General features: G+C 40.4%; 1 protein-coding gene across 7 annotated transcripts in view; it reads left to right on the top strand.

Moving 5' to 3' along the window:
- The window catches only part of NEO1 (neogenin 1), a 216,225-nt gene that overhangs the window by 64,860 nt on the left and 125,149 nt on the right, over positions 1 to 26,216 (top strand). For all 7 annotated transcript variants that reach the window (XM_064517635.1, XM_064517632.1, XM_064517636.1 and 4 more), the window contains exons 2-3: positions 939 to 1,256; positions 21,945 to 22,220. In XM_064517635.1, coding sequence (XP_064373705.1) covers positions 939 to 1,256; positions 21,945 to 22,220 — 594 coding nt within the window. The remainder of the gene's footprint in view (positions 1 to 938; positions 1,257 to 21,944; positions 22,221 to 26,216) is intronic.

The following is a 26,216-nucleotide window of genomic DNA, read 5'->3' as shown; positions in this document are numbered from 1 at the left end:
CTGTATAAACGTGTTGGTCAAGCACGTATTTATTAAGTTATACCTTTGCTAAAACTTTCTGTTCAGTTAGAGCATGGTTAATAGCTTGTGTAAGCACCGATGGGGCAGATTTCTGTGCCTGATGGATAGTGCGGGACTGTAACACACAGTGGTTCTAGTATGAGCGTTAGAGTGTTTTAGGGATGAAAACGGTTTTTATTATTATTTCAGGAATTCATTGGTGAAAATAGATGCCTGGAGTAGACTGTGATGCAGATAGTTTCTGTCCTTAAGCAATACCGACACAGAGTGCCTCCCCTCAAGTAGTATTTAGTTAATTGTATTAAGTACTTGAGTTTCTATTACATTTAGAAGAGCACTGTTGGCAGTTCAAGTATTTTACTAGAAAATGTTACAAATATTTGGTTTTAACAAGATTTCAAATTTAATTATTTCAAGAGACAGCTGTGGGCAAAGGAAAATTTCCCTGGGGAGGGGAAGAGATTACTAGCATAGTTTTGAGGCATGTTGGAGTTAAAAATTGAAATATTGAAGCTTTCTTCAGAAAAGCTAAGGCCTTCTTCAGTAAGGGAAACAGTTACGTACAGGTAACAAATTTTTCATAAACTCTTTTTAAAGGGAAAGTAGTAGAGGAGGAGGGGATTTCTTAAGATCTGGAATAGAATGGGATATATACATATACTTTTTTCATGTTTTAGATGCATAGTTTACAAGCGTGTGTGCGCTTTAAGGAGCAAAGAGCCCTTAGTTGAAGGAGAAAGTACTACCATATAGACCAAGCCATTTCTAAAGCGTTCAGGGAAATGTTCTTGCAAGCAGTGATGGTTCTTATGCTATACTGTACATGTTAAAACATTTTAACAAGATGCATTCTTTTGCTTAAAAAAAAAAGCAGAGAAAGCTGAAGCAAACCATTTCATATGGTTTTTGTTTTGCAGGATCTGCTGTGAGGACCTTCACTCCTTTCCACTTTCTGGTGGAGCCAACGGACGTTCTGTCAGTCCGCGGCGCTTCCGTCGTCATGAACTGCTCAGCTTATTGTGAGACTTCACCAAAAATTGAATGGAAAAAAGATGGGACTTTCCTAAACTTGGTGTCGGATGACCGTCGGCACTTGCTACCGGATGGATCTTTATTAATAAACAGTGTGGTGCATTCCAAACACAATAAACCCGATGAAGGATATTATCAATGTGTGGCGACTGTGGATAGCCTAGGGACCATTGTAAGCAGAACAGCAAAGCTCACAGTAGCGGGTAAGTCTTTTTTTATTTTGATTTTATCGCTAACAGCATGATAATAGATATATTCTCTTTCTTTACAAAAAGAGGAAGAAACTATGAGAAAGGAGAAAATAGCTTCATCACTTTTTAGTAAAGCTGGGGCTGTATCTCTACGAGCTGAAACTTGTCATATATTCTATGTATCTAAGTGGTTTAATATATGGATATTTTTATGGAAGCGCTGAAGATCAGGAAAACTAAGATGAGGAAGTTAAAGGAAAGAATAGTATCAGGTACATGTAATTACAGTAAAGGCCTACTCAAGCTTAAAAGGAAATACATAGCAGAATTTTGCTTTCATTGTGTATGAAAAGCCTTAAAAACTTAGTTTCTCTGGCTGTTTCTGTGTTGAGATTTATCTGTCCTACATGCCATGAAAAACTTGGGAAGCTTCTAAAAACTAGTGGTACGTACCAGTTTTCTAGTTTTTTAGGGATTCTAGGTGACATGGGAATGCTGGGGTTTTGTATTTTTGTATTTTGTGAGTATGAGGCATGAATAAAAACATTTGAAAAGTAATGAACAACTCCTAAAACTTTAAAACTTTATTTACAAACTTTTAAAACCTTCCTCACAGATATTAAGAAAACAGAGATCGTCACCTCACGTTTGGTTTCCTTTTAGGTAACCTTTAGATGTGACTTGGTAATGTTTCTTGTTTAGGAAATAGAAAACAGTAAAGCGAGTGAAGGCCGATGCAGGGGGAAAAAAAAAGAATTTGCCTGGAGAAAACGATCTGTTTTCAGAATATCATTCACTTGTAACTCAGGATTCAGGAGTGTTAGAGTCTATAGTCCTTAGAGGTAGGATATCTTTTTTTTTTTTGTAAACCATATTTCTGAAAGAGACTTATAATTACTGAGTAAGAGTGAGACTTTGGAAAACAACAAAAAAAGGTAAACTGAGGCAATTTAAGTAGGAAAAAAGAGCTGATGCAGCAATTTGTTGTTTCTCTAATGATCTGTGTCAGCCTTTCAAACAGTTTTTCTTTTCCCTTTTTTTTCTTTCCTTAATAAGTGGCTCAAGGTAATGAATTCCTCCTTGCTAGTGCAGCAGCAGGCCCAGAGCTGCTGCTCCTTGTCGTTTGTATGCAGATGTTGTTTCTACTAAGCTATCCTGCAGCGCTGCAGAAGATCAGAAACGTCGGAAATAAAGACTTGAGTTTTTTATCTTATAGGAGTGGCTTTCAGCGGCTCTCTGAATGGAAAACACATTGCTGAGTTTCTTGAGGATGATGACAGTAAATGGAATCCTAACATTTTTATCTCGGGCAATTAGCACCTTCTTACACTGCTGTTTTCCTGTTTAATTCTGCGGCTTCCTACGTGGGATCATTCACAATGTCAGCTGCTGTTATCACACTGGTCCCTGTGATCATTAGATAAAGTTAATAGGGCTAAAAATGAAGATAATGCAAATTGCCTTTCAGTGTCTCCAGTACATTTTTTCCTGCATCAGTATGGAAAATACTATTTTAAGCGATATTTTTTAAGAACGGGATTTTCGAGAGCCTTTTACTATATTAAAAAAGCACATTTGTAATGAATTTTGCTTTCAAAACAAAAATCTAACTTATACTAGAAAATCATAAATAAATCTAGATTAAAGGACTGCTGCTCAGCACTCCCTTATGCCTGGCGTGAGGGCATCGCCTGGCCGCGGTGCCTGTACGCGGTTCTGCTGCTCAGAAACGCTGGTCGAAGGCAGGTGTGCACCAGCCTGTTTACCAGCCTGGTTCGATGCCGAGGCTCTGCATGGCCTAATCCTTTGAGGGGAAAAAGGATCACTTTGGTCGTCAAGGCTCTGGAACGAGAGAAGGCAGATCTGAGGTCTGTTTTAACTTCAATATGGTCTTTCTTGACCTCATTTGAATCTGTTTTATCAGCTTTTTCCTAATATTTCCTTTTGCCCATCTTTGTGTTTAAACTGGAAGCTTTCAGGCCGTAACTGTGGGAGTGGTGAGCTTAGCAGGGTCTCCTCAGCCTGAAGATACCCGCGGGAGGCGGATAATGCTGTTCTTAATTGATCCATGTTGCATTCGCATGGCGCGCATGAATGTCGTACTGAGATCCACTTAATTTCTTTAAAAGAGAATATTGTCAAGTGCAGCTTGCACAATTTAACTGCTGCTTATTCATTAATATGAATGTACATGAGTACATGTTTTGGAGCTTTTAGATTCTTTTAATTGCACATGATGCTGAGCAATCTACCTATGCGGAATCCTGCATAGAACTGTAACAGGTTGGTCAATGTTGAATTTTAGAATTTTTGACAGATTTAAAAATTCTGAATGGTGGGAACCAATGAGCTTTTACTGCTGGTATAGCAGCAGCTGTTGATAAGCCAGGGTGTTGCTGTTTGCTCCTTTTTGTATGCAGCACTCTGATGTGCAGAGGGGCATAGCCAAGCTTTTTATGAAAAAGTCGAAACAAAATACACGTTCCCAGCACCTGAGTGGAGGTGGTTTCGACAGTGACTGAATGTTTCGTTTTAAGAGCCACTATCTTGGTTTCTTGCTTCAGCTTGTTTTTGGCACAGTGTTATAAACTTGTCATGGTATTGGAAAATTGATGGTATGGCACGGACAGTTTGTAGTGTGTTTGACAATATGCTTTTAAGGAGCCTTTTCCACATGCGATGATAGCTGAGAAGTCTTGCTCCAGGCTTTCTGAGATGTGAGAATCAAAGTTTCTGGGGCAAGTCTAACATTCTGGGAGAAGTTATATTTACCTTCTTGTTTCAAACCAGTTTCTCGTGATTTTTTTAAAGGAGAAGAACTGTTGGAAGCTGTGATAAAAGAAAGGAAATACTAAATTATTAAGAAATATTTTAAATCACAATTTTTCTGTGATTTGAACTTGTGTGCTATTGCAAGATTATGGCATCTTATTTTTAAAGAATAATTTCTGGTAGAAAATATATTTGATTTTTCAGAATTGCAAGCAGTAGGCAGAAGGCTAAGTGTGGACAAGTATACTTGGTCTCTTAAGCAAATGCATAGCTTTTAGGTGACTTTAATGGGACGATTTATGCTTAAAGATGATCTGTTTTGTCAAATAGGATGCTTAGGTGGTTTTAATAGCATTCCTGTTAATTTTGAAAAAAATACCTTATTATTGAATTGCTTCTGCGCTAATGAAGTTATTGAAATGACTAAAAATACTTGAACTTTCGCGTGAGTTTTCTCAAGTACTGTTAAAAATAGGACACTCACGTTCTGCTTTGAGGTTTCTAAGCAGACATGTTAGTGATTTGGTAGGATGGGTCTTCACGACCGAGAGTTGCAAGTGCTCAGAGGGAGAATGGTTGAAGTGCAGCAGGTATTTTGGCTTCCGTTTGGTGCGCTGGAACCAGTGCTGTGGTTGCAGCTAGGACCAGGCTCCGCGAGCAGTCCTTGAGATAGTCGTGTTCTTGCCGCTACGAATGGGGAAGAAATTCTGGGTTTGACTTCTTGACATACGTGGGTGAGCACTGAAAGCATGACGTTTGTTAGTTTATTTTAATGATGAGTATGTTCAGGAGATATCTGTCCATTTCCCACCGAGTGCGTGCTTCCACGTTTGGGTTCCTTCCAGTAAATGTAGTTTGAGATTGTTGCTGCCAAAGTCTCTTTCCTGCTTTGTGGCCGTTACTCTTGTTGTGCAAACTTAACCGTGTTACCGTGCTCGAAGCTGGGTTTGTGAAGTGTTTCATTTATTTTAAAAATTTCTTTGTTTCTCTCAAGCTGGAATATCTCTGCAGAAACAGCATGGCTGAACTGCAGGGATCCGAACTAGGGAAAGTCAAAGGAAATGGCTAATATGTATAAAGACATGTGATTTTCAGTGCCTTACTATAGTATCAGTTTCTTTTTTTTAATTGGTTTTGAAATGTAAGCCTGCCTTTGGTGAATGACAGTTAAGCACCACTTGGACCTCAAGAGGAGTGAAGGGCTGGAGTTACTCTTACAAATCAAAGATACAGAAATATTTTACGAGTCTTGGGGAATTATAATTCCTCTTGGAGAAATAAATTTGCATGTATTTTAGTGAAGAGTATGATAATACTAACTTAAAGGTAGTCCTGAGATAACTTATCTTTGCTCCCAGTCACTACTTGCTACTGCTTAGTTAAATCTTTAATGAAGTGTTTGTTGAGACGAGGGAAATGTGAGGGACTAACAGACGTGGACGGTGTCACTGAGTTTCATCCTAGGGATTTACCGGTTTTATATGATGGTTTAAAGACTCTGCTCACTAAAATGTTTATTTCATCTCTCTCCCTTCTTTCCCAATGAATCCATCTGCTCTTTCTTCCTCTTCTACCCCTTACTTAGTCTTGCATTTGTTAACACTTGGCATTACATGTAATTAGCTTGGTTGTGATGAGTTACTCATACGAAAGGTAGTTGCATTGCTGCCTAGATGTGAGCTTCAGGTATGTCTGAGTTTCTCTAAGCTAATAACTAAAAAGCACTTAATGTTTTGTAACATAACTTATTGGCTTTCCTTTTTTTCCATCTTCAATGAAATAAACTTCTTATATTCTTAGGTATTCTTGAAGTATTATAATTTCAAACCTTCATTTTGAAGTTACTTTTGCAAAAAATCACAGATAAATTAGCACTGTTAAGGAATATTCCTGCACTGTAGTATCAAAATATAAAGGGACTCAACAAACAGAAGACACGCTTATGTTCAGTAAAAGCTTAATTTTTTTCAGGAACGTGGCACTTAGCCTGCAACATTTTCCGGTATCTAAAATGAACATTGTTTTTTCTTGGAAATTACCAGCGCAAAGGTAAGTCGTTTGTGCTGTATGTTGACTGAGCACTTCAGAGATCCTGTTTTTCCTATTTTCAACTGGAAATGCTCGAGTGACTTGTGTGTGGGTTGAGACACCCAGTGTGCATATTCTGAACAAGGATTTTGTGTTTAGCCACTGGAGCATGTCCTTGAATGTCATGCTCCTCGGTATGAAATCCTCTGCCGTTCCCCGCTTTTCTGCGCAGAATAAATCCTTCTCCTTCTGCTGATTTGTTCAGCTAATCACGTAGCTGAGACTGTGTTGGACTGCTGACGCTTCTGGCTTCAGATCCTGCTGCTGTTGCATGGCCGAGGGATTGTTGCAGTTTCATTAATAAAATGAGTCTTCACCTCTTTTTTTCTTTTTCATTCAAAAGCTAGGGAACGTCATTTAAAAACCTTTGCAGGAATATTTTGTCTGTGCAATCAAGTGTCTGAAGGTTAAATGCCAGAATGTGTTGAGTATGCAATTGCCATTCCTTTGTATGTGGTATGATTATATATGTTTGTGTATTGTATCATCACTTGAATTCCTCCTGCTGTCCTGTCTCCACCAGCATAGAGAACCAGCCTTGGTGGCCGGGAAACGGGAGAGGACTGGGTGGTCAGTGAAATGCTTCGTGATATTATTGCCGCAGTTCTTGTAAAACTTGGAAGCGTAGCCCTTTTGTCAGGGGACTGTGAGAAGGGAAGATGATTCCTTACTTAAGTGGTAGATTTAAGACCGGAGGAGGAAGGCTGTGATTATATACTCCAACCTGCCGCCTAACGTGGCATAGAAGCTCTCGCAGTAATTGGGATGTCAAGTCCTTCACTTGCGTTTGACCACTGTGATTTATTTGATTCTCAAGACGTCAGCTGGAAAACAAACTTCACTTGGGAAATTGTTCCTATGTTTAGGTGGCTTAGATGGCCTTTTTTAAAGCTTTGTTTATGGCTTGAATTTATCTAGCTTTGGGCTTCTGAATTGATGATCAGAAAAGCTGTCTGTGTAACTGCCACTGAAATTATGGGAAGCCTAGATGAACAACTGCTGTGGCATTTAATGTAACGTGCTTTGCAGGAATTAATTGAATTATGAGCCAGGAGATGCTGATGTCTAATCCTGCTTCTATTACTGATTCATTATATGGTCTTAAGAAGGTCTCCCTGCTTCGCCTTTTCCTCAGTGCGGTAATAATGAATTTCTCCTCAATAAATTAGAGTATTACCATGTCTAATGTACCAAGATGCTGTCCGTGGTGAATAACCTAGGAAAAGGCCATATAGAAATAAGTAATCCTGTATCCACTGCAAGTTTTGGATTCTATATAGTAAGTAAAGTTGTAGCGAAGAAACGACTATCGAGGAACTGCCGTCAGCGCGGTTTGCAGGAGGGCAAGGGAGAGGAAGCTGGATGGATGTTCACTTGCAAGGCACATCCCCAAAGAGGTGGCTTGTGGTCGTGAGAACTTAAATGTTGTGACATATCAGATGTTAGATACTTAAGGTCAAAATTGTTTGGTTATTTGTATTTAAACAGTGGTAAATAGTTAAAAATTTTTGCTTAAACATTAATGCAGGCTGAAATTTTGCCTGCTCTAGCCTTTTGCCCTAGGTATTGAGGACTGCACAAATGTAAGCAAGGTGTGCAGTTCTGTAGTTGTGTGCGCTTTGTAAAGCTTGCCTCGCCACTTTGAAGAGTACATCTGAAGAGCATTTCTGTCGTCCCAGCCCCGTGTGTGCACCGTCCCACAGAAATGAGGGAAGCTTAGTTCTGTGGCAGAGCAAACTGCGCTTCTACCAGCTCCTTGGAGATGCAGCTGAAGTTAGAAACTATAGCACATTCTCTTTATTCAGTAAGTATTATACATTTCCTATTTAAAAAAAAAGAAAAAAAAGACTTAGGATCAGATTATCATGAATAAAGAAGTTTGAGCATCTTTGAGTTGGAAAAAACCTAAGAGCACAGACACTTCAGTGGAGTGTACTTAAGAGCACTTAACTAATAAAAGTAAATGGCGTGGATGACACCTTTTCCTTGCAGAAGTACGCTTTCTGTGGAAAAAAGAGCATCTGCATTTTTCATTGAGTCTGTAACAAATTATCTTACATAAAAATGCATTTCTTTTTGATGGATAAATAGGAAAGGAGGTGGATTTTACCAAGATTGTGGTTTATTCATTTTCCATCAATGTTCAGTAGAAACTGGAGAGTTTAGACATTTAGGACAATAAATGGTCTAGCTTACATGTCACTTCAGATTCTTACAGTCCACATTTGCCCATTCCTAGGAGTTTAAAAGACAAAACAGTGTTTTCGATAATAGTGCTGGGACTGAAAGCAGAGGTCCCGTCTGAGAGCAGCTGTCCGCACTTTCAGTGGAGAATTTGAACAAACCGATTAATATACTTTTGCCTTCATTTCTTTTTTTTTCTTTTCAGACAGTAACTGCAAACATTTGAGACAGAAGGACTGGGTTGTTTAGTAGTAGTTTGATACTGAGTGCTTCATTTTTGGGGGCATACAACTTGAAAAGGGTTGCCTCTGAGAGAGCGCTGGGCTTGCTGTCCTATTGCCTTCCCACCTTCTCTCCGTCTCCCCACCACCACCACTGAATAACATTGAGAGTGTCTTATTTTGTGATCTTGCATTACTTGCATACCATTCTTATAGTATTAGAGATTCAGGGTACAATTATAATCTCACTGGGACTTGACCAAGTTGGTCAAGTCTCATTCTCTGTAGGGGAGTGGTAGGAAAGGTCTGGAGGAGTTGCTCGTGGCTGAAATGATTGTGTTGATTCAGTAGAAATCTAATAGAACTAAAGCAGCTCGGTTTCATACCTTAAGCTGGATATTTGCAAAGATCAGCATGCTTCAGTTCATAGCAACTTTTGTTGAATTATGGGAGGAAAAAAGTGTAATTGCTGGTCAAGTATCTGTTTTCTTTTAGGTCCCCATCTGTGTGTGCACGCGTGCATCAGGAATTGCATCCTGCAGTTCCTAGAACCTGGTTTCCAGACCATATGTATATGGTTAAATCACCCTGTGTTTTAAAGAACACTAAATTTTCTCGTATGAAAGCAGCATATGAAGCTAGGATTTAACATCAGACGGCCTCTCGCTGCTGTATTGATTCTTCCAGTCCTGGGTGAAAGCCCACAGTGGAACAGTTCATTAAACCCACTTGTTTTTTAAGCTATTTGTTTAAATCTAAGTATTAAGTTATAAACTAGGAGAATAGATTCAAGTTTACTGGTTGAATGATAATAAAACCACAGTTTCTTTCTAAAAATGCCGAAGTTTCTTAAGCTTTCATGATCTTATTAACCTAATATGGAATGAAATTAAATAGCTCATTTTGGCTAATACCATCCCTGTCCTTAATGTGTGGGTCAGTGAGCTGCTTAAAGCCTGTTCGTGCTCATTAGAGGGTGAGAATCCTCTTCTGTAGCTCTAAAAGAGGGTCCATAAGTAGATCTGTAACAGTCCTGTGTGAACTTTCTCTTTTAGTAACGCTTTAATGTTACCTTTTGGAAGAAAACTAGTATATCTTTTCCAGAAATGTAGTTAATATGTTGGGTGCAATTAGATGCCCCTTATTGAGCACAGTTAGAAAAGTGGAAGAACGATGGATCCTTTTATCACACATTGGTAGATGCGGGGGAAAAAAAGAAATTGGTGATATTTCAAATTACCATTACCAGCTGTTTAATTTACATGTAGAAATGTCCCTTTTTGGTGGGTCTTTGTTCTAAGAAGGTTGTGGTCACTAGTCCTTTAGGTTCTTAAGCACACGGTGCTGAAACCTTTAAAACGTGGTCTTTCGTTAAGGTTGAGTTCTCTAAGATTAGTTTCTTAATTATGCCTTATTTTAAAGAACATAGTATTTCAAGTCCATATAAGCCAGAAAGATTAGGGTTTGTTTTTCAGTTTATCAGTGTGTAACTCATTTACATCTTGCTGTAAATCAAAAAAAAGAAAAAAAGAAAAAAAAGAAAAAAAGCTTTTTGCAGTATGTAGACAAATCTTGAATTTTGGTTTGGAAATAAAGAAGGGAATACTGATAATCTCCAAAGAAGCATGAAGGGAGCTTCAGTGCCAACTTTAATTTTTCTAAAATCACTTGGGGTTGTAGCAGGAGGTCTGGTGTGTATGATTTTAGATGGTGATACAAAAGTTAAGAGCATTAAGAGCATATTGGCAATTCATCAACATCTATTAAAAAAAAGTTGGATACGCATTGCTACGATTAGCTTTCTCATTTTTTGATGTTTTTCACTCAGGTAATTTCTCCGTATATTTTTGTCTGCATGTCAGCACCAGCAACACTTTTTATGATTTTGTTTGAAAAGTTTTCACAGAGATTTTTCTCTATAAATCCCCGACTGTCAGGCAGTTGCTAGCTACATCTATGACCCGTGTTCTTAACTAACTGTATTTTATAGTGTGAGGTTGAATATGACATTTCAGCTTTGGTGAGGCAGCGTGAAAGTGCTGGGTCTCCACAGAGGCAGTGTTCAGATTTTAGATTAACTGAATGTTGCATTTTGAAAATGCTAAAAACTTGCGCTAGCATGCAAACCGACCCTGCAGAAGATGGCACAAAAGCAGTGCTAAGAAAAGCAGTGGCAGAAGTGTGTGTCTGTGTATATTTATATAAGTATATTGTGTGTATGTGCTTATAAAAATATATAAACTTTATTTTTTCATAATAGAAATTCAAGAGGAAGTTTAATGGCCTTAAGAAGGAAATAAAATGGAGGGAGATTATTGGGGGGGGAATTAATTGATGAAATTAGCTGTGGCGGATTGCGGTAAGGTTGTGGTCTTGGTAAAATGCCTAAAAACCATGACAACAGAATCTCGAGAGCCACATAATTACAAATAATTAAAAATATAATGCTTATTTTCCTATATAAACCTGTATGTTTTCCTGTATAACCCCCTGTTTGGTTGGGGGTGTGGGGAAGCACCTCCGCATAACTTTGCGGTCCTGTGCGGTGCTCTGCTCCCCTCCTTAAGGGCTGTTGGAGTCGCGTCCCTGAACTAGGCGCCCCAGGAGTCTGCGCCTCTGAGTGTTCATCAGCCGAACCCATGAAAAACAAAGCCAGGAAAGGCTTCGTTATGGAGAGACCTTTTAAAAAAAATTCTCTGATATGATGTGTTTAACTTGTAGCGGCTGTCCAAGGGTCAGTGGTGCGATACTCCTTGTCTCAGGTGTGTGGTGTTTTTTCTTTGTTGCTTTCTTTTTGTTTTCTCTCTTTTTTTTTGAGTTCCCTTTGAATGAGCCACTGTTTTGTCTAATAATTTGCTACTTATTCATGCTCTTTTTAGTGTTTCCCTCCTCCTTTCTGCCATGCACCCTTTTCGTCTCTAGCCATCTTTAATAAAATATAAGCTTTTAGTTGGAAAAGAATGAAGTTCTTTCCCCTGTTGTATTAATTAAAAAGTTTCATGTTGTATCAGTCCTTAAATACTCTGTTTTGGAGGGGCTTCTTTGCTATTCATGAATTCTCAGCATTCTTCTATAAAATTACTTAGAAGATTTCTTATCTCTAAGTGTCTCTCCTCAGGTACCAGCGGTCTCTGTGGCTGTCTGTGGAGTTGCCTGCAAAAGTTTTTTTTCTGATCTCTCCTTTTCTCCGGTTTCTTGATAAATTTGTCATGACAGTCCTCTCGGTGCATTAATCCTCTCTGAATGGCTTGTTCACATGAGCTTTCGTAATTGATAGCCTTGCCTGGATCTAAAATTATTTAACCTGTCAAGCTCTTTTCTTTCACCAGAATACTTGGATCTTACTCTTCTTTTGTTATGGCCATTGATTTTTGTCTTAGAAAGAGTAATTGTGAGCCTGTACTTTTTTCCCCTCCCCTTCCCTTTTTTTTAAGCCAGTCTATTGATCAAGACCTGAGGTTTCTTAAATGAGGAGGCAATCCACACACCTTATCTTAAGGTCTTCTCTTAATAACTCAGTGTTTGCTTTATTGTCCTTGGTGTTACAATGAGCTTCAACAGTACTAAGTAAGTAGCTCCATAGTTTGCACCCCCTCCAGTGATTTTTCTGTTGGTATTAGGCTGTTTTTCAGTGTCTGAATGGATCAAATACGTTGCATCTGCTGCAGCTTTTCCTTGCAGCCTTGAGAAGTGCTGTTGACACTGGAGCTTTGCTGTTCTTTGCCCCTTTGTGGCAAGTCCTGTTTCCCATTTTAATGTACGGTTATTTCACCTACTCCATTAACAGAATTAGGTTTTTTCTTTACACCTAGGCAGCCCTTGCTTGCAGTGTTGTCTCAACCTGACCTCCCTGTGCATCTCCCCCCCCCTCCCCCGTTAGCTTTTTGTTAGTTTATGGTTTCCATCAACAACCTCTGTACTTCTGGAGATGTTCCTTGAATCAACATTCTTGTTCTCATTTAGTTCGTGGAATAGCTCTGAGGTTGCCTGACTTTTTTATTATTATTATTATCATTTTTCCCCTTGGTTTGGTGTTTAAAATATGCTTTCTCAGCTCAGAAGGGACAAATAAGATATAGCAACAATAAATTTATTTTTAATATAAAATTTTACATGCTGGTAGCCAACTTTTTTTTTTTTTTCCTTTTTCCAGTTCAGAAGGATTTAATCTTCTCCTGGTTTCTTTATTCTCCCCGTCTGTGATACGGAAGCTGCCAGGCAGCATAGGTGCACCCCCTCTCAGAGCCGCTCTTGCTCGTTGATGAAATCCCTCTACCAGCACCGCTGAGGCTGCGGCTGGGCAGGCTGCGAGGCCGGACCGTCACGGCCGGCGTCCCCTGTCGCAGAGCTTAGCCAGCCCCTGCCTTCACCTCTTGCAGTCCTTTTTCACACAGTAGCCAGGATCCCATTTGATGCAATATCAGGTCATATCAGCTCTTTTATTTATTTCTTGATCTATTTTAATACTTCATATTATCCCTAGGGCTTCTGTCAAAGGTTGCATTTGGCAAAGTAGCCTCGCAAGGTTGGTTTCTAGATGTTCGACCCATCCCTTACTCCAGAGAAGCTGGCAGTGGACCCATGGGGTCGCCGAGTCCTGACTTGCGTGTTGAGTTGTTCTAGGCTAAGCAGTGTTTCTCAGGGATCCCCCCCTCCCCTTGACTGGCTGGTTTCGAAAGGCCCTCGGAGCGGTGTGTCCTGGCTCCGAATCAGAGCTGCTCCGGCACGCTTTGGTCAGATGCGATCCTGTCAGTTAGTGGGGTTTTCTACCGTGATGCATGGGTGTGTGCTTACGCTGTTGTATTTCAGGTTGGGCTTCCAGTACGTTAGATTTCGCAAAGTAGTATCTCTGGTGCTTAAAGGACAGTTATATAGATGCTTTTTTAAAAATAAATTCTGTGGGAAACTTTTCCCAGTTAAAAACTTTAGAATATTCTGATATATATTTATTAGTCAAAATACTCTCTTAAAGGATGTGTGCATTAAAAAAATTTTTTTTTGTAATTTTTTTGTTAATAAGCTGTGGTTCTGTGGCAAAGCTCAGATCTAAGTCTTGAGAGGGGATAACAGCAACCTTGAGAAACGCATCTAGCCCAGCCATGTGCTCCTTGGCATTATCAATTCTGCTTTCACCTTCCCTGTGAAGTTTTTGACAGGTCTAACTCTACTCCTCTTTGCAGAATATTATTAAATATTTTTGAATGCTGTTGCTGTATCTCTGTGTAGCCTTCTGTGTTGTCTGGAGGGACCTCAGGGGAGATGTGGTTCAATCGCCTGCTCAAAATGGTCACTTACGTGGTCACAGCGGGTCGTAGGTGTGTCCGAGTTACCGGTACGTACAGGGACATCTCCCCTTTTCCCCTGCTTCTGCAGTCAGATCAAGGTATATATGCTGTGTTAGCTGTCCTACCGAGGCTCTGTTAGTGCAGCTGTGCTGTAATTTCGATTATGTACTGCAGCTTCCAACCCCTGTTTTGTATTCCCCTGTTTCTAGCTTTAGTTTAGCAACCAAGATGTGCAGTGGCTTTTCTTCTGTTCGTTTGGTAATTCTTCTAAGAATAGTCTGTCCTGGTGCATACTTTAGGTCAGGTTGCATTATCTTCCATCTACTCTGGCTAAGCAAGGAGAAAACAATGTGGTAGTTGGTATTTTTTTTCATTGTAGGGAGGACTTCGAAACCTCTGGTCTTGTCTTAATTGAGATAATGCTGGATTTCTGCTCTCCATGAATGGATTTTGCAGTGATGAAGTCTATTCTACTTGCTAGTGAGATTCGAGAAATATGTCCTGCTAACAGACTGCATTTTAGAGCATGTTTAGTGCCTGTGCCACTTGGACACATGATGCTGAATGATGTCCAAGAAGAGAAGCTGAGATAATTTCATGAATCGTCTGCAGATGGCTGGACTTTGCTGGTTTGTTTTTTTTAACAGGGTTCCAGTGAGGAGCTGATGTGCTAACAGAGGTATACAGTGTCTCTAAGATCCGCTAGCTTACTAGAGCATAGTAGACGTTGTAGCTGTTGTATCATGTTTTTATATTCCTTTATTTAGTTACTTTGCTAAAATCTTTGTATTTTCTGTAGAGCTGTTTTTAATGAACAATGTAGTAATAGAGTTACGATTTTGTCATAAGTTCAAAATGGGTTAGGAAGACAAGAATGGGGGAGAAAATCCAAATGTGTTAATTACCAGCGGTTTGCGTAACCGTTCTTGGTGTCTCTGTGTCCGAACAGCACACTGGAATGGGGAAGAGTTGTAAGGTGGCAGCGTTTGTACGTGATAACCACCGCTAAGGTTAGTTAAGGCTTGGGTAAAATTGCAAAGACCTTTTGTAGGGCCGAGATTGGGCAACAGAGAATTTCATGGTTGATATATGGGAGGTAATAGGTTTGGAAAATATATCGGCTACTCACAAGTTCTACTTTATCCTTACTGAGGTAGAAGTAATCAGGGAAAATACTCATTGAGTGCATTGAGAATCTGCAAAAAAAGCCTAAAACCAGCTCTGGGAAACAGAAAACTGCTAAACATATAATGTGATTTTCTTCAGAACTGCTTAATGCTTACACAAAATATTACGTTAAATTCCAGTCTGCAGAGCAACAGTGGCAGAGACTCTGGTACATGAGAAGAGTGCAAAAATGCATGTATAGATCTGACAGGTTTGCACACATAAAGTTATATAAACCAGCGATAAGCAGGGAAAAAAGTGAATTTCCTTGCACCTTTCTGTTGCTCTTGAGAACAAAGACTTGGTCTTGTTTCTTATTTTTGTTTTGCCGTCTTGTTTCTGCAAGATATGCGTTGATGCCGGGAGGTTAGTAGGGTTCTAAAGAGGATTAAACGTGTATATGGTCGTAGCATCCACATTAAATAAACTTGAACACTTAGTGTCTGCTGACAGTATTTTAAAGCAGAAAGCGAGCACTTACTCTGAAGAGCACTGTCATACGAGCAAGGTATTTAGAGGTGGTTGATTATGGAGTGTGGGGTGTTTGTTTTGTTTCCTTTTCTTCCAGCCTCCTTGAAAATGAATGGCACTGTCCACGGCTGCAAAAGGACTGAGCTAGGTAGCGCCTGGCTCAGTCTAACGAATTCCTGCTGCCCTGGCAAGTACAGGAGATGAAATACTGGCTCCGTTGCAGTCAGCGGACTGCGGCCAGGAGTCTCGCCATCTGCGTTTTCCAGGAGTGCGGGAGTTATTGCTGTTCTAGGCCCATCTTTTTCAGAAGTAAAGACAACAGGCCACAAATCTCAGCACTGCTTAGCCTGGAGGCAGTGTCTGGGTGGAGTATATTTGCATTAAGCAGACTGTTTATGGGCATTCCTCCCATTGCTCTGAGTGAGGGGAGGAGAGAGAGAAAAGGGAAGGAGAAAATAAGGACTCTTCTTTCTCCGTTTGCGTTGTCCGAGCAGCAAATTTCAAGTTTGTGGCGCATGTGATTTCTATTGCATGCATATGAGGCTTGCACTATTGCAAATGTGTTCTCTTGCTAGTTTTTAGAGGACTTTCCAGGTGGAAAATGATCCTGCTGGAGGCGAGTTGATTAACCTGCGTTCCTGCAGAGTTGGAAGTATTTTCCTTCAGTCTTCCAGAATCGATACAGAACGGGTTTGTGCTGCTGAGGAATGATTAACGTGTGTATGTTAGTATTAGAAACCCAAAGTATCAGTTATCGTTATGTTCATTTTAACAAATGATGGGGTGATACCTTCAGCTGAATGCAACATGCAAGTGAAAAGCAGGTGCTGCTTGCTCCTTAGAAATCCAGCCTAGCTTTGAATTACCTGTGTAATAAATCATCTTGCTTTGCCTTGTTGATGGAAATGATTGGTCAATACAAACCGCTATGAGAAAAATCTGTCATAAGAACATTTTTTTTAATTTAACTTAAATGTATTTCTAATTTAAATATAAAGACTGAGTTAGTTTAAATGCTTTCAAAAATGAGATTAACAAGTTAAGGAAAAGACAGGCTTGCAAGTCACTCAGTTACTGTTTTGAGAAGCAAAAGAGAAGCTCTTTAACCAAAAGACTCTAGCCTGGTAGATGGAAGAATATTTGCTTATAGTATATCACTGCAGGAAGTATGCCAGCGCCGTGGGACCTGTTACAGTGTTTATAAACAGGTCTCAGAATTATTACTGAATTTTTGTATTTCCAATGTCTCTTGTAGCACGTTGTTGTTGCTCTGTGGTTGTCTGCCGGCCGACACAAACGGGGCCTCTTCTGTCGTGGAGGCTTCTAAGCAGCGCAGATTGCAAATAACTGTAGAATAAGTGAAAATTACTCTATGGTTATTTTCATTACTATATTGCCAAATCCGTTAGTTTTGGTTAATATGTGTGACAAAATTATGGCCTAGATTTAAAAAAAACTTATAATAAAAATGCACAAAGTGTGATCTTGTAAAGATTCTACTGACACTCATTTAAGGACTAATGAAACCATTTTAAGCTCAAGCTTATTTAACCTTAAAGGAGCACCAGCATGCAGCAGAACATACCCTGTCTGTCTCGTCCAGTGAGTGAACAGTACTGACCAGGAATTTGAAATAAAGAGTAACGCAGCTTTATGGTAGAAATGGCAGGGCTTCACTCCTCCAATGACATTCTCACTTATGCCGTAAGTTGCTGATAAAAGATAATATCGGTAGTAGTTGAACAGCATAAACAAAGTTACATCATCTGGGCTGAAAACAGAAGTTGTGCTGCTGATCTGACAAAAGGAGAAAGTCCACAGCTCCCTCCCAGGCTGAGGAAATACTTGACGTATTAATTTGAAAGTTCATTAGGGAAGGTTTTTAATTAATTGCAAAATCAGGGCTCGTCCCTTCCTCTTGGAGAAAAACACGTGTAGAATATATGCCCCCAAAGGGGAGGGGTGATCACAGAGCAATTAGCCTGATCCCAGCACTGTGTCATTTTAAGAGATATTGAAGGCTAGAGTAATTAAGACAGAGGAAAATAGGAAGGACACTAAACTGTACTGTCACTCTTGTCAGTGGTTTGCACCTGAGTTTCTTGATGAAGCAATTGATGTCTTGGAGCAGCGTAATACGATGGGTATGCTGTGACGTACCCTTTTGACAATGTCCATTAGAAATTAAAGGTCAAAATGGTGGAAGTTTAATTGATAATGGTGAGATTGATAAGAATCTGAAGTAATTATAAAAATTTCATAGGTTACATTCAAAGGGAAACTTTCAGAATGAAAAGATGCCTCAGAGACTAGACTGCAAGAAGGTCGTGTTTAACATACTCACCAGGTATTTTAGCATACGAATTAAGTGTATATCTTTGAAACTGGCAAGTGTGCAAATTTGGAAGACCTTGATACTCTTGCTGAGGCCTTGGTGGCCTTACAGGAAGAATTAAGTGATGCCGTAGACTGAATAGCTGTGAAATTTTTCAGTACAGCATTCAGAGTCATGCCCATACAGCAGCATTCTTGTTACGTAGTTGGGACAGAGGAATTGATGACTTTATAGGAGAAGAAAACCCTCTAGTTAGATTCATTCCTCATTTCAGGATTGGCTATAATCCGCCAGTGTGAAAAGAGCTAATGGGATTCTCAAATGCACCGGGAAGATATTTTCAGTAGGCACAGGGTAGTATTTTTGCTGTTTAAACCTGGACGTCTATGAGCGAAACTTAAGAGTGCATCTGGCATTTCAGTTTATCTGCGGTCACTTTGTCCTGCCAGCGGTGCGTGCCAGGCAGGTGAGAGACGTTGGACATCCACTGAAGCAGGAGAGCTTCTGTCCAGATTTGAGGAGAAAGCTTTGCTCCCTGCGGAGAGCGGAGCAGTGGAACAGGCCGCTGGCCAGGCCCCGTGGGCTCCGGCCGTGGAGGTCTGCAAGCCCCGAGTAACCGGCTCTGCTTTGAGCAGGAGGCTGGACTCTGTCCCTCCTGCCCTGAGTGATCTGTGATGGCTTTTTCTGTAAAGAAAGGTTGCTGGGATGGTTAGGGGATTGAGGAAAAGAGGCGAAAGATCTGAGCTTCATTAACTAAGCAGAACTAAGGTTGAGAGGTGCTGCGATTTATTTGTATGAATACCTCAGAGGGAGGGAGTAACGAGTAAATATCAAGGATGCAGCATAGTTAAGTGTAATACCAAAACAAGGTCAAGATCAAAGCAGTGCAAGTTGGTTGTGAATACAGCAGCACTGGAAACTGGAATAAAGTTTCTTATTCTCAGAAGAGTAAAGCTATGGAAGGAGCCTCCAGATAGTGTTTGGGGGAGGGAACGTGTATGTAACCTGTTTGGAGATGGACCTTTGTAAGCTTATGGAAGGGATAATGTGACAAGACAGAGGTGATCTCAGTGTTAGAAATGTAATATGTTAGAAGTCATAATGTGTCCAGCTTGCAGATATTCTTGAGAGGGGTTGAAGGGAATGATATTTTAAATTGTACTTGCACCATATTTATGTTTCATACTTCAGGCCCTAAAGCAAGGATTGGGCAAGTCTGTTTTTTGATGGCCCCCCCCCCATCAGTTATATATAACTTTTATGTTCATTTGGGTTTGTGTCTCTGTAACATCAGAGATTAGCCGCAGCTACAGAGGCCAGGTATGGTGTTGCTTCTAGTTGTATTAGCATTTTTGCAGGTGCGTGGCTGGTGCATTTAACTCGATCTTGCAATTAGACTGATCACTGGATTTGAAATCGGGAAAGAATTTTGCCCCGGGAACATAACGACGGAGGCCCGTAGCGGTTCGCTGCCGTTCTCTGTGCCTAGGGCTACAAAGCCTGCGGACTTCAGGGCGTTTAACCTGCAGCAGGTTGGATGTTGGTTGTTGGTTGTGGTCTTGATCTCTCATATGGTGACACACAGCAGTTTGTGGGTTTGGGGCTTTTACTATAAGATGTAGAGATGATGCTCTGTGGATTTTTCTCAGTTAAATCTGTTATGTGTTTGGCTTTGATTGCAGAGCCCTGGACTTGATGCTGGTGGTCTGCTTCAAGCTTATTTTGCTATAGGGGAAAAAAACACATAGTTTTAAGAAACAAATGTGTACTTAAGTGGGTGCTAATAACGAAGAATTTTACGGTCCAAGCAAAACCACTTTTCATTCAAGTGAAAAAAGCCTGAACACGTGTGGTATCAGATGTTCCTCCTTGTTCCTTTTCCAAGGATTTTTATAAAAGTTGGACAGTAAAAATCACAATTCCAGTACTTAAGAAAATCCCATAGCATTCTTTTGAAAGTAAATAGGGATTTGAGCTAAAATGATACAAAAGAGTAATTAGCTAAAGCAGGGTATGGTATGGATTCCTTCCTGCGCAGTGGAGCGTTGTGGATATGGACAGAGGAAACCTCCAGAGACGGACTCCTCGGCACCAATGTATAACAGATATGCAGCATGCGGCAATGTGTTTTACTAGGAAGTTGGGGCAAAGGAGGTAGATAACTCTCTTCCATCCCCTTCCTTCCCCTTTGCATTGAAGAGCTATGCAGTATTTTCCATGCATAGGTATTTTGTATACTTTAACAGTAGCTTTTCTGGTCTGAGTGATTGTTTAATATTCCTCTGTAGAGAAGGAAGGAATTATAAAGCACCGAACTAGGTATTAAAAAAAAAAAAAAAAAAAAAAAAGAAAAAGTTTGTCCGTGTTGTTAAATTCCTCGTCATATTTTTGATGGACATGTGTTAAGTAAAATGTTGGGTTGTGCTCTTTGGAAGTCAGGTGTCTAAAACAATTTAAAAGCATCATGTTAACAGAAAGGGATAAGCAGGGGTTTTTCAAATTAGATCAAACTTCTGAAATGGGAAGACACAGATAAGGGATTTCACCCTTACGCTTGCTGAGGGAGATGGAGAAGGTGAGAGCTGAGCTGAACCACCACAGCTTCGTCCGAGTGTAAGCGCGACTGGAGGGCACCACTGGTGAAGAGAGCTTGCGCGGGCTGCTCTGGGGACTTGGTGTGCGCAGCAGGCTCGAGTTGGAGGCTCTCAGAACCTGCTGATCCCCAGCAGGCTCCGATGCTTGCGTCGTTACAGCAGCATGGTTTGATCTGTGTCACCCAAGGTCCCACTTCCATCCTCTCCCTTAAGAGCACGCAGTGTATTGAGAAGACAGCCTCGCAGAACGCGCTCGAAGCGGTGTGCCTTTGAGAGGGAACGGTGGGGAGTACTAAGGGGCTGCTTCAGTGACAATGCTAGTTTTAAGAGCAAACAAACAAAAAAATGCTAATAGTAACTGGGGGCTGACACTACTGCCCTGGAGTCGTGTGCCTTTCCCCATGTCAGTCACCCCTGGGTGACTTGCAAAAAGCAGCTGAGCTGATAAAATAGCTAACTGTCCCCCAAACGGCAGGGAGGAGGTTTTTCCTTCCCTTTTCCTCCCCCTGCTTTGTCCTTTTCCCTCCTCCTTTACTGTATTTACTGCTTTTATTGAGCTGTTTGAAGAGCTTCAAGCAATGGGAGGCTGTTCAGGGGACTGAGCATTTCTCGTGGAAGGTCTGATACCTGTTCTGCTGTGGGAAGCTGCAATGAAAAACATTTTTATTTGGGGAGTAAACACATTCTTCGTGGAGAGCTGCTATACCAATGTTGCAACTATCACTTTTTTGTTTCGTGTTGTGAAGAAATTTAATTCTCAAAAATGTATTAACATGAGAAATATTTTTATATGAACAGATGCAATTTTTACCTTCTAGGTCAATAGATAAGGCTTTTTGTGGGGGAGATCTTCAAAGGGATATCCCATTTCGACTGAATTTCAGTGAGATTTGGTCCTTTAACATCCTCACGCTCCTTTGCATGGTCTGTTTAAATTACTGTGAAGCTGCACCTTTACTTATACGTAGTTGGTGACAAAGTTGCTGTAGAAAATACTTTCCAACTTTTGAGCTTAAATTCTTAACCTCCAGTATCAGAAGTCTTCTCCATTGATAGAGAAAGCCTCACTGTAAGAAATCATGCAGGCTGTAAAATTCAGGGTGGAAGAAGCCTTATTTTCCCCAGAATCGTCTGTTGTTGTTACAGTCCCTAGAACACATCCTAGAGGGCATCTGTGCTCCACCCCGGGGCAGTCGGTGGCTATTGCAGAACATGGTTCAAGCTCTGTTCGTTCTGATGTACCAGACAGACACTTCCTTGACTCTGTCATTTCTGTGCTATATGTTCCTTAAGGACAGAGCCCGCTGGAGCAGTGGGCAGATGTTACTTGCATGTCTTCTCCCATTTCTGAGGACTCTAAGGACTCCTGTATTTTGTATTTTAAGACAAAAGTAGTTTTATAGCTGTTTTTACTTACCTTTACACCAGCTTTTTTTCATTGTGCTCTTTTATCAAATGTTAAGGTTTTTAAAAAGATGTAGAGCAAGTTGGTTGTTTTTTAGCTAAGTTCTTGAATCTCGACTTGGGCTTCAAAACTTTAGTCCCCCTAATTTGTCATGAACTTTTCTATTTCTCATTTCCAGGTCTTCCCAGGTTCACCAGTCAGCCAGAATCATCATCTGTCTACAGAGGAAGCAGTGCAATCCTTAACTGTGAAGTCAATGTTGACCTTGCACCATTCGTGAGGTGGGAGCAGGACCGTCAGCCAGTCTTTCTGGATGATCGCGTGTTTAAATTACCAAGTGGAGCGCTAATTATTAGCAATGCTACTGATACGGATGGAGGACTGTATCGTTGCATTATTGAAAGTGGTGGGACCCCCAAATACAGCGAAGAGGCAGAGCTCAAAGTTCTTCCAGGTATTAATCTATTTTTCCTTAAAATAGTTAAAAAATTAAAATTACTCAAGTGAAAAGAAAAAGGGAAAAGATAATACTTACAAAGGGGAGCAAGTGAGAATCTACTGTATCACATTTTTGTACGTTTTAAGTTGGATGTCTCAATTTAATAGGCTTTGGAGGTTGTTTCTTCAAGCAGATGAAAATGAACGTAGACACTCCACTAAAGCATGTTGCCCTTGGGAAGACTAATCTGCACCATACAGTTGGAGAATAGAAAAATCAAACCAGTTGTCAGTGTCTGAGCCCTTTGTAATTTTGAGAACAGGTCAGAGGCATGCAAATACTTGCTGTATTTAGTGGTTTAGCTCTTAAAAAGGCATTCTTGGAAAAATTTCTATAAAGGGTCCCTAGTAACACGGTTCCATTTTGTGACTTGTTAGAAAGAGGGAATTGACCATTTCTTTGAGTAGAAGAGTTTGGGGATTAATGTGTTTCTAAGTTTCTCAGAGTCGAACCCTATGTTTATAATATTGTTTCTGAAGTTTCCAAAAGAAATTGGTTCCTAGAGTCCCTAGCTGTTGGGGTGCTTAAGCTGAGGCACTTTTAATGGTCCAAATTTTTGGGGAAATTGAGATTCTGTCAGTGTTGGGCCCTTTTGGGAAGTCTCCAGATCCCAAAATGGGGGTGGCCACAAATAAGATTATTTTGAAGGTCTTAGCTGTGCCTCTTGCTTTAAGATGCATAGTGGTTTTTTTTCTTTCATGAGAACAGAAGTTCACTTCTGATGTAAACTGTTTCTACATTTAGCCCATTCTTTTTCTAATGATAATATTGCGTACATCTTTGTATCACCAGATGTTGTAACACAAAGTTATGAAAATTAACCAAAAATATAACAGGAATGTGAAATCACACTTTCCCAAACTAGGGAAGCATGGGTTGTTTTGTATGGGTTTTGTTTTCTTAATTATTTCCAGAGCTTTGTGCTGTGTTGTATCTTCTGAATTAGTCTTTGTTGCAATTCTGATTCAATTTTTACTGCTTGGAAGAACTGCCAGAGAGCTGCTCAATTTCCATCTTCGGAGGTTTTCAAGACCTGACCTAGTGTTGAAAATAGGTGTGCTTCAAGCAGGTGGTTGGACTAGTGATCTTCAGAGGTCCCCATCAGTGAATATTTTTTGGTTTTGATGACTATCGCTTTTCTATTTAAAAGGCTAAAAAGTACTTTAAAATATCCTAAATTACAATTGCAGTGGTCTCCATTTTAAAATGGAGGCATTTGCTAGCCTAAGGAAATTATGCTTAAAGTAAAAACTTGTTTCGTTAAGCCCTAAGATACAGTTTGCTTGTTATTATAATGTGTTACTAAAGGTGACTTAAGTTAACTGTATTAGGGGACACAAATAATGCTGTTCCCTGACTTGACTATGTATCTAAAGCGTTGACGGTGAAGTTTTGTGAAATTCCCCCATCACCCCCAAGCAGGCAGGATTTTTTCCCCTCAAGTGGAATTCAGCTGTTGCACAGAAAGCTTTTCTTAATCTGCTATGTTGTGAATAATCACGTAATTGATAGTTTGGTTTGAGATGCATTTAAATGAATGATCTGAATTAAATTGCTCTTCGATTTTATTCCATTTTTAAACCATTACCTAATGCGTGGCTGACAGTAATTCCACTGTTGTGCTTTGAAATCCTTGAAGTACACCCAACACACTTGCATCGTGCAGATTTGTATCCGTGGAAGGGGTTCTACTCCTTAGCCAGCTTCCTTAGTGCCTCCAGTCTGCCTTTCATCTGCCACCAAGCAGGAGATATGTTTTTGAGCTCTGCTACTTAACAGCAGGTACTTTCAAATACAGGAATGCAAGGGGAAAAAAATGACTTAATTGTCGAATCCAGTTTTCACTAACCTGAGCACTGAACTCCTTTCCTGTGAGCTTGGAGCACTGAGAAGTTCTGTCTCCAGGGAATCATATTAACTCCTCCCCAGTGTAGTGATTGCTCGCTGGCAATCTGTTATATCCATTTTTGTTTTACACCTTGGCTTGCTCCACATGTCACTCCAGGTCACTCGCGCTGCATACATGCCTGTTCACACATGGTCTTATTTCTGGAGCAAGCCGACTGGTTTCCTCCAATAGGGAATGTGGGCAGAGTTGGTGAGACGAGTTTATGCGTGGGCCTGAGACAGATGGTGTGATCCAGGATCACTCCAAGTTTGGTTCCCTCTGCCTAGGGCAATCCTGAAACATGACTCCATCAGGTCTGGTTCTCTCAAATAGCCTTGCAGCCTCTTCATGTTACACCTTAGAGCCCATGCATGCCCTTAGCTTTGTGCTGTAAACACAGAGTTGTTACTCTGCGCGCTTTGAACACCAAAGCCAACAACTTCTGAAGCCCCTGAGAGTATCACGTAGGTCCCACATGAGATAGGGGCCAAATGCTGTGCATGATGGACACAGTGTCCTTCAGCGAGCAATGGTAGTGTAGATGCAGAATAGTCTGCCCCCAGTTAGTCTGGGGGTTTGGCCCTCTACCTTGCATCAACTCAGACAGTGAAGATATAGTCCTGCTTGACCAATTTAGTTGGAATATAGTATCGTAGTAGTATGTGCAGAATACGTGCCCTTTTGTGGTTTAAACGCTTGCTCATCTGCCTTTGGAGAGGAATGAGAGACGGATAGTTAGCAAGAGGGTTCATGCGTTAATCAGGAGTTGCACAACGTAGTATGTGTCTGTCGTTGGGTGCTGGTTTATTTGCGTCGTGATGTAGTGAAGCTGAATTTTTAGAAAGGGATATGAAAGGAGTTACAAAGGTTTGGGGGAGTTGCGTAAGAACAGACAAAACTTAATAATGTAACGGGGTAGGCAGAAGGGGAACTGATGACTCAAAATTGCATGTAGGAAGGAGGATGGACATTGAGGTGTTCAGAAACCGAGAGCGGCTAGTGTGTGTTCAATGATGCGTGAGCCATGGAGGGTAGGGGCTTACGGTTGTCAAAAATGACTTTTCAATAGAAGGTTGAGGGCTTGTCCAATTTTAGGGCTTGCTCATCACCAGACTTCCTCCTTTGTAAGAAGAGATATGAGCACACATCTGAAGGTTGCTAATGCACCAATTCGTGCAGCAGAAGCACTGCTTTTCCGAGCGGTTGGCATAAAGAGAGTTATGACAACTGATACAATAAAAGTGCTGGGTCCAGTACCTAAGAATTCATTTGCTTCTGATTATGGTGTAAGGTACATGTCAAAGTTATTGCAGAGGATGCGGGATCTTACTCGGACCAGGAGTTAACTGGAGCCCCTTGATTAATTTGATTCCGTTTTAGTTAAAGTTGACTTTTAGAACTTCTTTCCAAAGGATACATTTTGAGTCTTAAACTTTTTTTTTTTTTTTTTTTTTTTTTAAGAAAAGTAGAAGATTAGCCTTTTGTTCTGAATGTTTAATTGCAGTAGTTTAGTTGAGACTAGGTTGCTGGGCAGTCTTTGTTGGACACATACTCGGTTCTCACAGTCAAGGTGGCCCTTTCTTGTACTGAAAGAATAAGTAAACACGCATTTGCTCCTGCTTGTTCTTAAGAGGGGAGAAAAAAGAAACAAACTCATTTCAGCCCAAATTAAAGTAAAACCCACGCTAGTTCAGAGGATTCACCATTATAAGGATGGAAAACCATGATATCCTTTTGCTTTAGGATAAAGCTTATGTTACTGCAGCCTACGAACTACTTAGTTATTTCTTTGCTTAGGGCTGACTCTGCTGCAGTGATTTCATCTTCCAGTGCATGAAAGCTCGGGTATCTGTCTCTGTTTCTCCGGCAGCTACCTGATAAAGTTTGGTATGAAATGGTGGCACAGCTGATTTCGGTGCTTTCCATAGCATATTTTTTTGATTCAGATGGCTAGAGTAAGGTGAGGTAATCCAGGCCAACTGTCATGAATTTGTGTAACGAATCCTAATCGCTAGACCTCAATCCCAGAGCAGAAAGTAATTTTATCTTTTAGGAACAGGCTC

This window comes from Dromaius novaehollandiae, chromosome 10, assembly GCF_036370855.1.
Source record: "Dromaius novaehollandiae isolate bDroNov1 chromosome 10, bDroNov1.hap1, whole genome shotgun sequence".
NCBI lineage: Eukaryota > Metazoa > Chordata > Aves > Casuariiformes > Dromaiidae > Dromaius > Dromaius novaehollandiae.
The sequence above is the reverse complement of the archived record's forward strand: the minus strand, read 5'-3'. Positions and strand labels throughout refer to the sequence as shown.